Source organism: Gouania willdenowi, chromosome 18, assembly GCF_900634775.1.
Source record: "Gouania willdenowi chromosome 18, fGouWil2.1, whole genome shotgun sequence".
Classification (NCBI taxonomy): Eukaryota; Metazoa; Chordata; class Actinopteri; order Blenniiformes; family Gobiesocidae; genus Gouania; species Gouania willdenowi.
In genome coordinates this window covers 25,704,338-25,721,487 of record NC_041061.1, presented here as the reverse complement: position 1 = coordinate 25,721,487, position 17,150 = coordinate 25,704,338, and the positions used below count along the sequence as shown (strand labels likewise).

General features: G+C 38.4%; 1 protein-coding gene across 3 annotated transcripts in view; it reads left to right on the top strand.

Annotated features, from left to right (window-relative positions):
• Positions 1-17,150, top strand: part of nat16 (N-acetyltransferase 16) — a 56,810-nt gene that overhangs the window by 28,156 nt on the left and 11,504 nt on the right. The window contains exons 1-2 of one of the 3 annotated variants that reach the window (XM_028474968.1): positions 774-817; positions 10,713-10,892. The exons of 1 other annotated variant lie outside the window; for it this stretch is intronic. In XM_028474968.1, the coding sequence (XP_028330769.1) occupies positions 10,834-10,892 (59 nt within the window). In that variant the 5' untranslated portion in view covers positions 774-817; positions 10,713-10,833. Of the gene's footprint in view, positions 1-773; positions 818-10,712; positions 10,893-17,150 lie in introns of those variants that run through there. One more of the 3 variants, XM_028474967.1, reaches the window with a different exon arrangement.

Sequence of the window (17,150 nt, the reverse complement as noted above, 5' to 3'; positions counted from 1 at the left end):
ATTGCCTAGTATGAATGTAGTGCGTGGCGCACTATGGCAGCCTCACTTCTGTCAGTGTGCCTGAGAGCAGCTGTGGCTACAATAGTAGTTTACCACCACTAAGTGTGGAGTAAAAGATTAATCCCTTAATTCTGTAAAGCGACTTTAAGTGTCCAAAAAAAGCGCTATATAAAATTGATGTTTCAATATTGTAACCTTTATTAATATGTCTAGTGTCGATGTATTCAACTTAATTTGTGTTTGTAAGGAACATGTTTACACTTGAGAATGGTGTTATTATTTATTGTTTTTGTGATATATACCAGAAATCTGGATAATTTCTTCAGTCTATATCGCCCATCCCAACTGCACGTGCACACAGACTGCAGCAAAAATGTATGAACACATAGGCACAGATGCAGACACACATACAGATTTAGACTCGTGCACTAATGCACGTGCACACATACACACACACACACACACACGGTCATTGTGTGTCACTCTAAAGAGGCCCTTGAGATTAATGGCTGTGGAGGTGCTGCAGTGCAGAGGGAAGGCCAAGGGAGCAGAACGAGCAAGGAGAGAGAGAGAGAGGAAGGACAGACTGAGGGGAGAGGAAATAAGCAAGTGGAGGGGGATGGGAACACAGGCTGGAGCAGGTGGGGGGCATTTACAAGGATCATGTTCTAAAGGATCATGGGATGCTGCTGGTGCACAAAAGACAGTAAGTATAAGATATGGAATAAACAAGGACCAGGAGGAAGGGAAGAGGAAGAAAAAGTTTGATTAAGGTGAAGAGGAAGAAGGGATCTCACTAGGCAAGAAGTGCTCAGAGGTGAGGACACAAAAACACCATCCTGCTGTTGGTTTAATCATATTTGTTACTGCAGCTGCCCATGGGTGTAATGACATGCTATATCCTTCAGTATCTCCCATGTTGTGACCCCTGTTCACTTTACAGCACGGGTAGGGACAAGAGCATTTTTGTAATTATTTGAAGGCTAATTTGAAAACAAATCAGACCCAAAGCATCTAGAGAATAAATAAAGATTCTGGTTACACTCTCCAACAGGGGTGCACACATTTTTTCGGCACACAAGCTACTTTTTACCACTGACAGCGATCTACTGTGTTGGGGTTTTTTTTGTAAATAATTAGATTGTAATATTTACACTATTACAATTATTATAATTACAATATTATTACTATTACAAGTATTAAATAAGCATTCAATATTTGTATAATATTAGGGCAAGGCAAATGTATTTCTATAGCGCATTTCATACACAAGGCAATTCAATGTGTTAAAAAGTGCATCAGAAAAGATTCAACAGTTAAAATAAATAAGAACATTAAATCAGCAGAAAAAACATTATAAATCTCCCTCTCAGTCATACGCAGTAGAGAAAAAGAGCCTTTGGATTTAAAATTCAGCTCTGCTGGCAGTTTGCGCCACTTCTTTGTATTAAAATATAAAAATAATATTGAAACAGTAACACTTAAAAACTGAGTTTTAATAAAATATATTTTTTAAAATACAATGAAGAAAAAATATTTTGAAAATGCAAAGCACCATACACAGCTGCTCACTTCATCAAAGACCCACAATAAAAAGCACATTTAATGGTGCCAGTCAGTAGCACACAGAGCGTTTCAGTGTTTGTAGCCCACGTTGTTCACAGGAACTTCCATAGCTTCTACACACGTTGGTGTCTGCTGCTAATAAATGTACCTGGTCGTTTTGGTGTGAGCGGGTGTGGAGCGGCTTTGGGTTAGAGGAGGGTCTTCTACTTATTATTAGAGGGAGTCATTGAACACAATCGTGCACTAGTGCTCCCTCAAACTGAGGTCAAAAGCTGAATTGTTGGGTTTCATTTCTGGTAAACCTGACTATGCCATTCTGATTCATTTATGAGGTCTTGCAGCCCACGTGTGCGATCGACACAAAATGCCTCGTATTGTGCACCCCTACTCTACAATGACTTGTTTACTTCACAGAGGTTTTATATGATTTGTAAAAACTGCGATAGTTAATTATTTAAGCCAGACAGACTCTTCTTCATTTTCTTTTTCTTCAGAAGAAATTCTACTTCCCATGCACGAAAAATCACTAAGGGTGCGTTCACACATATAGTCCGGTGGACTCGGTGCGATTCAGGCGGTAAATCTGCAACATTGTTGCATTTTAATTTGGTCTGGTTTGCTTTCACACAGTCTGTTTGCCAAGCGCACCAAACAATGTCACGCAGGCAAAACGGTCGGTCGCCTATTGGACAGAATACTTCAGCCTCCATAGACTTCTGTCAGAAAAATGCATTTTCCAAAGGGAATCCTCAAACCAACGTAATTAATAATGATTGAAAATGACCCATAAACACAACGAGCGTGGAAATGTTTGTGATGTATATGTCTGTGTGTTGCTGCAGAATGAAGGAGCCCTAGGTGTGAGTGTGTTCATGTGTGCGTGCTCTTTGCCGTGATGACAGTTTGTGTGACTTCTCTGTGTCGCTGCTCTGTCACTGACAGTTGCGCCGTCACGTTTTCTATTTGGTCCCTCTTCCTATGTTTTACAAAGGAAATCCTTAAACAAACCCCCCAGAAACGTAATTAATACAATTCTAAATAACCTATAATCACACAATTCAACAACCTGCATTAATGCACAACATAAACCCAGCTGATGCCGCTCCGTCTCACACTTGTCAGCGTTCAGAGGCATCATGTCACCGGTAACTTACCGGTAAGGATGTATAATGTGTGAAGATGTGAATGTATGAGCAGGTGAAACATAGAGCAGTCAGGTGTGCGGTCCTGGCCCACTATGTGAACAGTATGAGGAAGAAAGAGAAGGGAAATACATGAATGATTGAGTAATACTAAAGAGGGCAAGGAAATGTTTGTGACATGTTTGTTTTTTGTACTGACAATGCGGGTCTGAAAATGGAAGGATAGATAGATGGATGGATGGATGGATATTTGTGTGTGTGCTGCCTGCTGGAGTGCAAGGTTGTGAGTGTGTGCGCGTGCTTGTTGTGTGATTGCTGTGCCGCCGCTGCCTTGTCACTGATGGAGTTGCTCCATCACAATTGCGCTTCAACGTAAAGTCCTATACTGTATTTGGTCCTGGTTTTCTTTCTCACATGTAGGGGTGAGTATTGGCAAGGATGTTGCAATACAATACGTATCACATATTACGATTGGGTTACGATTCACAATATTCTTCCTAGTTAATTTCATAATGAAACGTAGAGATGAAAAATCAAGTTGCTGTATATGTTCATCAGAAGATATTGATCATTCAGAGGATAAATTGAGTCAAAACTATTTGCTTCAAACTATCCTATTTATTATTTATTATTAGTGTTTTTGCACATTTTCACTGAAAAAAAGAGAATAAGGTGTTACACACTATAAAATAAAGTGTAACAAGTTTCTTTTCACTGAAACTACTGTGTAGAAGTCTCAATATAACCATGACAACATAATGACGACATTGTAACAACTGTAAGTGAGAACATTAAGGAAAAATCACCCTGAGTTACTGATAATGCACAATAATAAGAAAAAAATAATTTATCCTATTGTCAGTTTAAACACTGATCTGAACAGATTATATGAAAATAAAATAAATACATAAATATTGCAGACATTACACACTGCCATCATAAAATCAAGTGCATCAAGTAACCATAGCAACACATTGAAAGCATTGTAACCACTGAAATATTGCACAAATACACAAAAATGTTGATTAAATATCAAAATAATAAATAAAATAAAATAAAAAAATCTATTTTTTAAATTAAAAAAATCTATTTTTTAAATTAAAAAAATCTATTTTTTAAATTTAAAAAATCTATTTAAAATCGGCACCCAAAAAATTGCTATATATCGTGAAATCGATAGTGCATATCAAAGAGGTATGTGTGAAAGCACCCTAAATTTTACACCAAGGTACAAAATGCCAGATTGCCTCAGCTGCGGAAACAGGAGCAATTGTCATGGTTTTGGCTCAGTTGACACCAAACTTGTTTCTGCACATCTTCCGACTGTCCTACACACTGCAGTGCATCAAAATGTTTGACTGTAAACGGTGACGTAAACACTCTTGCACATTTTTGCTAAATACGTTTTCAATGTTTAATTAAGAAATTATAGAGTCATAGTAGATGATGTTTGGAAAATATCATTATTTTGAATGAATCCAACAGCCATCCGTTTTAAAACCTCCACTACCAGCCCCAACCCTAACCATAGTTGTGTTGCAGTCAATGTAATTCTACCAAGTCCACTAAGCTGCACTGGTGCCATTTACACTGATTGACAACTGAAAATGTGTCCTCACTGAAGTTTCCATGAGACAGACCCAATCATGAACAAGCTTTCCTGCATAATCCATCAAATTAAAAAATTCCACCAATGTATTAGTTTCCTACTCTGGACTTTCCTTTTTGCAACACTAAACACTCTAACCTTAGCATGTTGCAGGTTGATATGGGGGGCCGACTCCTTGGTTGACTTAAATGTGTGAGACCATTCAAGATAATTTTCTTAAGAAAAAAAAAAGTTGAAATTGCTGCTCAAAAGTATGTTTTGATCTCCACTGTAAATACTCAGTTTATTGACATTGTTGGAAAAGTTTTGCTCATTGCATTGTGAGTCCCAGAGACGGATGCACAGAAGGATTTTACTTCATTCTTACTGTGATTGTGATTTTTTTTTTTTTTGTGTTTCAGCACCAGGCAAGGAGGACAGTGATTGGCTTAAAACCATTTTTTTTCTACTTTGTTGCCAGTAGTCCCTGGGATATCACCTCACTTCACCAGAAATTAAGTTTTATTAGACTGACTCAGATCTTTCCGTATAAACACCAGAAATGTGTGGGGAAGTCACTTTGGTATAGAGTTTTACAGTATGCATCTGTCAATGGGACTCCACAACCCACAATGTAATGTAACAAAATTTTCCGACAACTTTGGAGCTGAAATTTTAACCTTTTATTGAGCAAATAATTTTTGATTTATTGATCTATGAGACCTACATTATGGATTTATCTGATAATAAAGGAGGATCCTCTCCAGCAGAAGTTTGTTACTTTTACTGCTTGTATGAGAAGCTTGTCTACCTGATTCAAGACAGAGACCCTCTGTGTTGCTTCGAGTTAACCGAGTGATGATTGCCACCCCCCCAGTTCCTACGCTCTTGGTTTCAGGGACTTCTGAACTCCTGATATTAGTCCTACAATCCTAATAAATGCACAATATTGTAATTTGGAATTGTGCTTTTATGTGGGAAGTCACTACATTACTAAAAAGGCTATCAGTGTCAACATATGATAATTAGTCCAGATTATATTTCTTCAGAAAGAGTCACGTTAAATAGTCAGTGGGTTGCTGCTTTGAGAAAGGAATTTGAGCCACTGGTAAACATATACTTCTCTGTCCTAAATTATGTATACTGCCACATATGCTTTATTCATGAGCTGTAAGGACAAAGCTGTGCAGATGGACGTCTAGAACAAGCCTTTTAAGAGAAATACGCCGATTGATGGAGTGACACTTCCTCAGGTGCTTTGTATAAAGGTAAGAACAATAAAATTCACCACATTTTATCTCATATGCTCCTTTTTTTACACAGTAATGTGTCACACAGGTGTCGCACCTGCAGCATAATGTATGGCATGTTGTTTGTTGTGCTTTCAGGATGAAGATCAGTTCTTGGCTGGCTTTTAACTGAAGATCCAACACCAGTGGACCATTGGACATTTAGTATAGGTTGACTTTGTAATAAAAAAACACAGCCTGGAACCTTTGTTCTAGGTCTATCATAAGACGACCACTGTTATAGAAAGAACTACCTGTGTTAATATTCTGCTGCTCACTACTTGTTTTTTTTAGTCGTGCCTTTGCAAAAAAGTCAGATTACAAGAAAGCCCCTCACATACTGTTTCAAAGTTTCCCAAATACAATGGGATGGAGGTTCTTTATCAAGTCTGCTTGGCCACTAGATAGAAACACTGTTACGTTACAATAAGGCTTATTTGTGTTCTCATTAAGTATAGTGGGTGTGGGTCCCCAGGTTTTCTCCTAAAATCCAAACACATGTGGGTTCATTGGAGTATCTATACTGACCTGAACAGTGAATAGTTGAGTGTCTGTTTCCATGTCCTTCATTAGACTGGGACCTGTCTGAGGGTGGACCTTGTCTCGTGTCATTGTGGAACCCTTGTCTGTATTGGCAGGTGGAGATTGAAATAATGGATTCTTCCTAGATTGGATTTTTCTCTTTTTATAAAGATTACTATAATATATCTAAAAAAAAAAAATAACCTTGTTTTTAGAATAATGATGGAAGCAGTTGTATTTCAACATTTTCTTGTTTGTGTTGATTTATTCTGTTCCTTTCCTATAATGTTTTTCTTCCCTCTAATTCAGCAGTGTTTGAGTGACAGGCGTGGGACTAATGAGACCCAACGTTTTCTAGACGGTGTCAGAAATGTAGGACAATAGTAGCACCACAGCTGCTGCTACTTGATCTAGTTCAACCTGAGCTGTTGATGTAGTTGCTCCACATCCCGTCCCTCAATTTAGGCAGTACAAACTCATCGACAGGAGGATTAGACAGTTGAAAGGAGAAATGTATTGTTGGGTGTTTGTTTTCTTCGGGGGGTTTAATTTACTCTTGTTGATTAATCACTTTTCTGGGCTTCCTGTCTTTGTAACGGACATGTGGGAATAATTAGGTGAATCCTCCATTTCGGAATGGCTGGTCACTATGTGTTTTTTCAGACTTTTCTATTTATCCTCAAGGTTACTGAACCATTTAATGGTCTAATCCAATTTTAAGTCTCATTTTTTCCGAAAGCGATACATAACCCATTACATGAAAGCACTTTAGATCATCCATCTAAAGCTGAAATATAAAGCGAAATTTGTGTCAGAAATGTCTTTGCAAGTAATTTTTGTCAACTTTTAGCCTCAAACGCTCCTAATGTACTTTTGGATATGAGCGTCGCTCTTTTGGAGACGTCAGCCACTCTATAAAGAGTAACCGAAGCCCTGCTTTCTGTTGACCTGCCACTAGAGGGAAATTCAAAAACTGCCTTGATTATGGGCGGTACTTCTGACTCCACGTGGTTTCAGACTCGATCGGAATCGGACGTTATCTCCGGATCAGGACTCAGATATATATGTATATTTATTATCATTATAGGGGTGGGCAGTATACTGGTTCATACCAAATACTGCTATATATTTTTGTTATGATATACATTTTTAATATAGCGCCGTACCCTTATGTTGATTACACAAAGTTCGGAACGCTACGCTGCGCCGCGTCAGACCGGAGCCTTTTCAATGTTGCACTGCGAAGGTAAACAGTAGCACTCTGGTTACCATGGTTACGGTGTAAATGGATAAGAAAGCTCTGAAGCTGCAGAACTAGTAGAACATGATGACACAGTAGAACTTGTGTCAAAAAGAGGAGCCTTGTCTGTTGTTTGGTCAGCAGAACAAGTTGGATGCAGAGCGGAGGTGGAGAGTTAGATTAAAGTTCTCAGATGTTTGTGAATAAAGGAGTTAAACATCAGGTAAATCCTACAACATTTGTTCTGTTTGGAAGAGACCAAATGTATCAATAGCCTTTCTGGTATCTAGCCTGATGCTAGTGGGTGTGCGCACTCCGCACAGATGTTTGAGGGCGTGTTTGTGTGCTTCGCACAAGTGTTTGTTTGCGCGTGCTCGCTCCAGTGTTTGTGTGTGAGAATAGACCATCCTAAGTCAATCTACTGCAGTATTTCCTATATTGAGCGCCTACAACAGGACGTACAGGTGTGTTCTAAATCAGCAATTCTCAAATGGTAGGTCGGGACCCAAAAATGGGTCGCAGACCTGTACTGGGTGGGTCGTGGACGGCTTGTCAAAACAAATACTTAATGTCTCTCATGTTGGACTTATCTTTTATTTTAAAAGAACCTTTTCTTTTGACAAGCATGCTGTGAAATGCATGTTGCTAGGAAAAATATATAGATTTATGTTTTAAAAAATATTATATATAGGACAGGCAGGGATTATTTTACTCTTTTGGCTTACTGCCTCTTAGGTCTGAAATACCCCAGTCATGATGCATGATGAGTCATGCCTTCATCATGGGCATTGGTGACTCGGGGTTTAAAATATATTAGGGTTCTTTGTGGGTCCGAAAATAGTTTTGGAAAAAAAAAAAAAATAAAAAATATATATATAATTTTTTTTTTTTTTTTTTTTTTTTTTTTTTTAATCATCTCACAGCAGGCATGTGCACATTTTGGGGGGCAGGTGCTCAAACCTGAATGAAAGGATGCGATTGCAAAATTATTCATAAAATTATGATTATTATTATTGTTATTATGACAAAAATATATAATGTATACAGTTGTTTTAGTTAACACAACCAATACCAACTCAAATCATCAAATTGAATAAATCAAATGATGGAAGGCAAAAACAGACAAAACAAAGCCACAATGTTCTTTTTTGGTTATGGAATATGTTTCATTTGATAGTGGTTTTGTCTTGTTCAGTCAGGATCACTTTAGTCAAAGAGCTTTGTTTAGCATGCATTTAGATTTGGCGGAAAGGCTCTGTTCTGGGACCTCTCTGCCCTTTCCAGCAGCTGCATGGAAAGCCTGAAGCGAAGGAGCTCCCATTCGTTTTTTCCACGAGCTGCAGGAAGAGGCATAAGCAGAGAGAGTGGTCAGCAGGACCCCCTGGAACAGAAGCACAGATGTTTAGATGCCAACAAAAGACAGAGTTTAATTAGACAGAAGAGGAGGAGCTGGGGTGGGGTGTGTTGCGAGGCGTTTGCAGACGAATGCAGCGCTGAGACCAACTCTTACCAATGGGAAGCATTAGGGTGTAAATCACCAGCTTCATCACAATACGATGTCGATATGTTTGGATGACGATATGATGTTTGCCGATATCACAAAGTCTGTCACGATACAATTTCGATACGACTTGATTCACAAGCCTGTGATTGATATAATGTGATATCATACACCCATCTCACACAATCATTTACATGTATATCAACTCCCAAAAAACAACTGAAATATGATTTGATTATTTCATTTCTAAGGTTTTTCAGGTATCAGGCATTAAATAAACAGTAGTAACACCACTCTGTAACATTTAACGAAGTGTTAGACTTTGAATTGTGAGTGATAAAAATTATCTAGTAGTTTTATTTGAATTACTACGGTACAATACGTTTTTAATAATTCAAAAATATGGCTTTAAAAACAGGTGATTTCACGGTAACAAACTGATAGGGAAAAAAGTGTCACTGGCATGTTATTATTATTATTATTTTAACATTGACATGTTAATGATGCTACACTGTTATATATAACTAAGTATAAAAACTTATTTTAAGGGCAAATGATGAATTCCTGTAAACAAATATAACCACATTGTTTATTTGTTTTGATTTGGTTTTAAAACAGAATAACCAAAGAACGAAGGGTACACGGATAATAATGCTATATATATGGTTTTGATATATATTTTTCTTCTTTAATATAATATATAATGTGTTTTCCTTGAATATATGGAAGAAACTATGTAATATATGCAACAAATTAATGAAGAAATAACCAAATAATGTATTAAACAATCAAAACATACCCTAACTTAACACATCAAAACTTTACAAAAGAATGAGGCTTCCAATATATCGTCAGTTCAGGTGCTTCACAGGAGCATCCTTTTCAGTTCATGTATAAACAGCGTCACACTAATAATTTAACACATACCACAATATACCTCAGCGCACTCAGTAGCTCAAAATTAATCATATCATTTTCATTGAGACAAAACTAGTGAACTGTCTTTAATTTTTCTGCCTGCCTTTCTCTCTTTATTAAACATTAAACATGACAAAGGCCAGTAAACTGCTAGACTAGGCTTTGAGTTTCATTTTTTTTAGGAAACTTTGACCAGTAGCGACGTAAAAGTTAAGCTAAAACACTTTGAAAACAACAGTAACAGTTAGGCTACCTATTATTACCTTTCTGTCTGATGCTGCAGCCCTTGGAGTCATGGGGCAGATTGGCCAAGTTGATGACAGACAGAGTCATTTTTATTATTCAATGAATGACAAAACATTTTGGGCTCTGGCAGAAAGGGCACTTTTCTCATGCAGGGTAAAAGGATGGGTGTATGAGCACCACTAGGGATCTATCTGTGCATGTGCCTGTCTCACAGGAGAAAAATACCTTAATGTGCAGTATATTTGAGTTAATATAAATCCAGTTCATAAAACATGCTGGAATTTACATTTACTTAGAGTTTTGTGTCCTGCGTCGCAGTCCTTTAACTCATGACTTATGTGATGGGTGTATCCTCTACTGGGCACTGTTGCATTACAGCTAGTAACTATTCTGTTGTGTTGTTACATTGTCAGATTAAATGACTACCGTACTAATGTAATACAGTCACAATTATTGTGGGCATAAAGCAACTTGAAATGTAAGTGATGTGAACAATGTGTAGCTATTACTGCAACATGTGGCACATGTAATGTATTTACAGCCCATTGAAAAAAAACCATAGTGTTGCAGTGATTATTAAAGTAACTTAAAAATAGCGTTGCATTGTATTTTATGACAACAAGCACAGAGTGATTATTGACAAATTTTCCAACTAATCATTTTCTGGTGCCTGTGTGTCAATGGTTTGTTCCATGTATAGGCTGTGCAACGCCGGAAAATGGAGCCTATCGCGCAACAGAGTGATAAGCTAATGTGTTTGCGTCAAGAAGGAGCCTACTGGCATGAAGAAGTGGAGCCAAGGATCAACCCAGGAGACATGAATGATTTTGGTGTCCATGTTCTCGTCACTTGACCAACTGGATAATCTACTGAAGACATGGTGTGTTCCTCTGAGTTTTGTATATTTCAGGTGTTTAAGAGACTTTTGTTAGCATGACATTACTATCAGTTCTATGTTTGATTGTTGAAGGATGAAGAAGCTGTTAGTGTACCTAAAACATTCATTTGGTTTGAATAGAGATAAACTAGCTTGTCCAAAGAAATGTGGAAACACTTCAGGTTAAACTAATGTCTGCTGTCAGTGGATGTTTGGAAGACCAATTGGCAGTTTAGCTTGTCCCTATGTTGAGGAGTTGAAAGGAAAAGTACAACTTGTTGGGTTTGTGTGCTGAAAGACGCTGTAGGGCATCTTCTAAACTCTACTCAATCAGGATTACATAGATGGTCATTTTCCACTGATTCATTTAGTGATTTGTGTAAATCGGTTGAGAAAAATTTGGGGCGGGTTACTTTATCTTTATTGGTGCAATTGAAATGATCTTGTGTCAAATCAATCTGCAAACAACAGGATACTTATTACATTTGTTAACGGAATGCTTGAAATGATTTCGACCAATGAGAAGGCTCATAGCATTTTTTTTTCATAAACCCATGGCGGCATAGTGAAATCATTTTTAGTAGAAATATGAGGTTATTAACAAAAGTAATTTTCAGTGCTAGAAATTGAAAAAAAGTGTTAGCTTGAGGGAAAAGCACACTAGAGATCCTGGTAAATCTGCCCTAAGATTGACTTTGACATAATCATATTTGAGGGTTTCTGACAGCAGATGAGTTAAATACACACAATTGGCCACAGTATAGTAGGGTCTATTGGAATAGTGTAACAGTGACACTGAAGACTGCTTCTCTATGCAATCATTCAACCCACCTATCCAAAAAGGAGACAATACATTACTTCTCTGAAATAAATGTGTGTGAATGGGATGGAGGACATTAAACTAACAAGAGTTTAGATTCCTGGGGTGAACCGTCCAAACCTATGCATGTAGAGGCAGAGTGAACTGGATGGAAATGAGCATCAGCAGTGATCAGGGATAGAAAGCTCTCAGCCAGGTTGAAGGGAAAGGTCCACTGGACAATAGTAAGACCATGGGGATGGCTCATGCTGAACAGGTTGGTGGGAAGGTATGAGCGATCAAGCTGAGATGGTCTGCTCACATAAGTAGGAGAGATGAGAACCATGTGCACAATTCTTCAGTGCACGACTTCCAGGCAAGAGGGGAAAAGGAAGGTGAGCGAGGAAGTTCATGGATGGAAGCAGGACAAGCAGGGATTAAAAAGATGATAATAATAATGTTCTCCAATATACTATATCACACAATTAGGCATCATCACCCTCTTTGGACACTCTCGTGGAGCTTGTCCAGGGGTTACGGGTCCTGCTCAGGAAGCCACATTGCTGGTGGTCATGCATGCTGTACATGCTCATTCATTGCTGGATTCAAACACAGAAACTCCAGCCCCCTCCTCTGACCACCAGGCTCCCACTACCCATTAAAAATGTCTGGCTGTAGTGTGTTGAACAATATGTGCAAAGAACAACAATTTGCACATATTAAGAAATCGCATACTTAAATACGGAGGGGGATGATTTTTCAGGATTGGCCCCTTGGTAACCCCAAGGCATTCCTGCAGTCTGTAAAAAGCCATAGACAGCTCTGACTGTAGTAACCAACACAGATTTATTTGTCATGCCATCTGCTCCATTGGGGGGGCTTACTAGTATGCAGTTTTCACCAACTCTTGAAAGTAGAAAAGCAGCAGTACACTTGGTAGAGGAGCGGCGGTGTCACCATGCCACATTGTGTTATTTATTGATGCTTGCCCCCAGGGTGACTTTTTGGACACAATGGGCACAGCCCCTCAATCACGCCTCGTCCTCACTAAATGAATGAGTAGGCCTCACGCTACACTGAGCAAATCAACACTTGCACATAGCTCTACGATCGTTCAGCTGTCTTTGCAAACCTGCTAAATTTGAGTACTTTTAGTACTGCTAGTCAAAGCCATCACTATCCTGTGAGTATGAGAAGGAGGAGAATGAATCAATAAATGTGTGAGACAGAGCAGGAAATAGAAGCACAAAGCGGAGTAGCTTTACTCCCTCTGACAGCAGCAGACTACACAATCAAGCCTGAGAGATCATCTCAAAGCATCAGAGCATAATGGAAAAATACCAGTCCCCAGAGTGAGTCTGTCTGCTGTGACCAGACAGTGTTTTCACTGCAAATGCCCTTACAGCTCACATGGTCCATTGATAGACTGTTGGTACATGTCTGGTATATCTGTGTCAGCCTCAGCAATCCAGTTATTCTTCAGTAAGACTGATGGCATCTAAAGCATCCCCTTAGAAGTGATGAGTGGCCTATATGAGTGAAGCCTTACATTCCCCAAACAGAACAATCATCTATTAGGTTAAATATATCTTTTATTTGTGGACAGATTTCTTTAAAGATCGAAACAAACGCATTGACCTTCATGTTGCTGTACAAACTATTATTAGTTATTCCAGCAAACACACGCAGTAATGAATCTGAAAGCCTGAATCTGTCTTAAACCAATAACTATGGTTTCTTTAGTTTCTTTCTTTCTGCTCGTCGGCACTGGTGGGATGGACTTTCAATGGTTTATTTTTGTTAATTTGTGAAACATGGAAACAATATGAATTGTTCTGTGTGAAAGATTTTTAATTGGGTTGGGCTTACTGGAATTCCAAGTTACAATATAGGGATTTTGGATTAAAAAGATAATTCCACTTGTTCACTGTTTTTCACTAGGTTTTTCCTTATCCCAAAGAAAAAAAACACTGGCTGGCCAAAAGGAAGGTCACCACCTAGATTTTCAAGCAAATAGATAGGAGCCTCTCATTGGATAATTATTGCATGGCTTATTGAGAAGTTATATAACCCTATAACTGATGCTGTGAGGAGCTTCTCATTTGGTAAATGTCAAAAGACACGACTTGTGGTCGTAGAAAAGATATTATCGCGTATCAGAAGCGTCAGAATATTGGCAATCTATATTACTAATTAAGAACTGTCCAATGCATCATTAAATGCTGGAAGGACAGTAGGGAAACATCATTTTCCGGGAAGAATTTAGTGGAATTTTATTTTTTGAAACATCATGATCAGAGATCACTGAAACATTTTTTTGAAATTGTGGCTTTTTTTCTTCAGATGGAATGGACACATTCCATGGCTCAGATTGAGATAGAGTGATTCAGGGAACATGAGGCGTCATTATCACACATGGTTGGTCACCACAGAGTCCAGATCTGAACCCCACTGGGAATCTTTGGGATGTGCTGGAAAAAATCAATACAACATTTTGGCAAAACAATTTGTAATGATGCCACAGTGAATGTTCGCCGTAATCATAGCTAACCAAGGAAAGATTAGTGTGTGACCTTGTTTTGGCTAGTCAGTGTATATCAATATTTTCGTCTTAAAAAACCCAAAAGCAGTGAGAAACTTTTTTTTCATCCACAACGCAGTCGATGGAGGAAGACTACATGTCTAAGAAGTCATTTCATGTATGGTTCAAATTAAGACTTTATGGATCTCTTCACTAAACTTTCTTTTCACCAGTAAGGGAAACAACTCAGAAAATAAAGTAAATTTTCATGGACGCACTGGAGAAAATTACATAAATAAAGTGTCTCCATTTGAATGTCAATCTGTATGACTGCCACAAAACAGGAAAGGGTCCACCCAACAGTGTAGCTAAAGCAGTGATAGAAAATAAAATGTGACCAAAGCTGATGAAAGCTTCAATAAGTCAGCTTTTCCATTGTAAGGAAAAATAGATTTCAGAGACTTTTTCTTAAAAAATACGACCCCTAGTAATGAAACAAGATGATATGCACAGAGACTCTATTTTGGTGACCTAAAGCACAGCTTTGCACTGTGTTTTGATCATAGTGCCTGATTTGTCAGATTAGATTGTCCCCACGCTGTTAAGTGTGTCCCTAAAAGTCAGGCATGGTGTAGAGATTCAGCAGCTCAGTCCAGTTGGAAGACAGCACAGTGCACCATGCGCTATGATAAGGAACTGTAAAATGGACTTTGCTCCATGAAAGGATCGCAGGCAGGGTCCAGTGCAGATTGCAGACAATGCTAGTGTTCACCTGCATAATCCGTGTACTGTTCATTCTTTGGTCATTCTGCTTTAAAACCAAATCAAAATAACAAATAAACAGTGTGCTTATTTTGTGTGACTGACTTAAAACCAAAACAGAAACAACAAAAACCAGATAAGCAGCATTTTTTGGTTTTTATAAATTTAAAATACGAATGGAGAAGTCTTGCTGTTTTTGTGAGATATTTGGATATTTACGGAGAAATTACATCGAGAGCACACACATTGCCATATTTTCCCAGGTCCTGGACCAGGTCTCCACAATAGGACTCTTTAGGATGCATTTCATCAGTTTTCTGCTCCTGCTCAGCTGCTCACGGTTAACTTTGGTTTGGTGGTGTTTCGGTCCAATTAGTATCCCATTATCGACTGTGAGGATTGGACACTTTTACAAAAATAACTACACAAATATTTTTTTGGCATGCTTTAATACCGTGAGCCACTTACGGCAGCCGTCAACACAGACGGAAGTTGATCACAAGTAATGAGGAGCACCAGTAGGTTCATTACACACCTCTGGTTCTTTTAATCACATATCATGTTAATGCTGTTTTGTAACATCAATATTTTATTTATTTATGTATTATTAAGGTTTTAATTCACCAGTTCATCAGCAGCTGAATGTGACTTATGCGTTCCTCCTTTTTTTGTCTGGGAGAAAAAGTCTGCCCCCGTCTGTGGGTCTCCTCTGTGTGGTGAGCTTAAAACATGAACCTCGTGTCCTAGTTTCCCCGTAAATATCCAAATATCACAGAACAAGATTTATTTTTCAATCAGAAAAATGCTGCTTGTCTGGTTTTTTTTCAATTTTCTGTATTTCTGTTTTGGTTTTAAGTCAGTAAAACAAAATAACCAAACCATTTATTTGTTATTTTGATTTGGTTTTAAAACAGAATAACCAAAGAACAAAAGGTAAATAGATTTTACATAATAAACAAGTTTACAAATAGGAGTGAGGTTGTGTATGGCCTTGAAAGTATACAGGAAGATTATGAAGATAAGTCTGGACTTGATGGGGAGCCAGTGGAGCTGCTGAAGGACAGGAGAGATGTGGTGAGAGGAGGGGGTTCCAGTATTGATATGGGCTGCAGAGTTCTGGACCAGTTGAAACTTATGGAGGGATTTGTGAGGGACAATGAATAATGAGAAACTTGGATCAGGCTCAATGAGGTGGGCGCGATCCTGAGTGTAAAGGTACCCTGCCACTCTCCTCCGAGAAATTTCCGACCACAGCTTGAGTCGTTAACACAACTCTGCCTTTAGGTGCTCCTTCCGGGTTGCGTTGCACACTCAAAATAGGGTCCTCTGACTGCAAATGTTGGGCACGACGAACGGAGAACTCCAAGTGAGGTGACACAAGACTCACAGTTAATTCACAGCACAGAACATCACTTCAGGGCAGTGGAAAAGTGTTGCTGAGATGCGTTTATCAAAGATATTGTTTCATAAGCCAGACAAGATAGGTTTAAGAGATAGGGATGATTGAGCTACACTTGCTAACCGAAGCTAAGTGTATGAGCGCTGTATTGTGTAGTAGGCATCACAGCTGACTCACAGTGGGCAAAGGTTTGGTTGGGTTTATTGTCAATGTGGTCCTGCTGTTAACGACCATTTACTGAAAGTGTGAAAAGTCCTAAAACTTTGAGCCTTGTTTGTATAGTTGCAGAAACTACAAGTTAACATCATTCAGATTTGTAAATGTTTGTCAGATACTGACAGATTTAATTGTATGATAAAATATTTGAAAGATTGTAATCTACACTTTCATTAATTGTAAATAATAACTTGCAAGAGTTTTCACCTACTTTGGTCAAAAATGTGGAAACAGGGAGCTTATCCAGTGATTGGGTTCGTTTTTGTGTACAAAAGGCATTTAAAGTTCCAACATGGTAAGAACCTGTCTGATTTGTACAAATATTATCATCAAGTCCCTTTGTTGATCAGAGAGTGGAGGTACACTATGCAGACTGCCCCTTACTCACTGTAATCAAGTTCTAATCCCTGAAGTGATGCAGCACAGAAGGCGAACATGTTGCTGTTTTTACAGTGTGTTGCTGTCATTAATTAGAGAGTAAAGGAAAAATGAGTTTGTCTTGATTTCTTAAATATTGGCTGAAAGGTGTTTCCACTTCAATCCACTGTGTTTGTACTATAACAA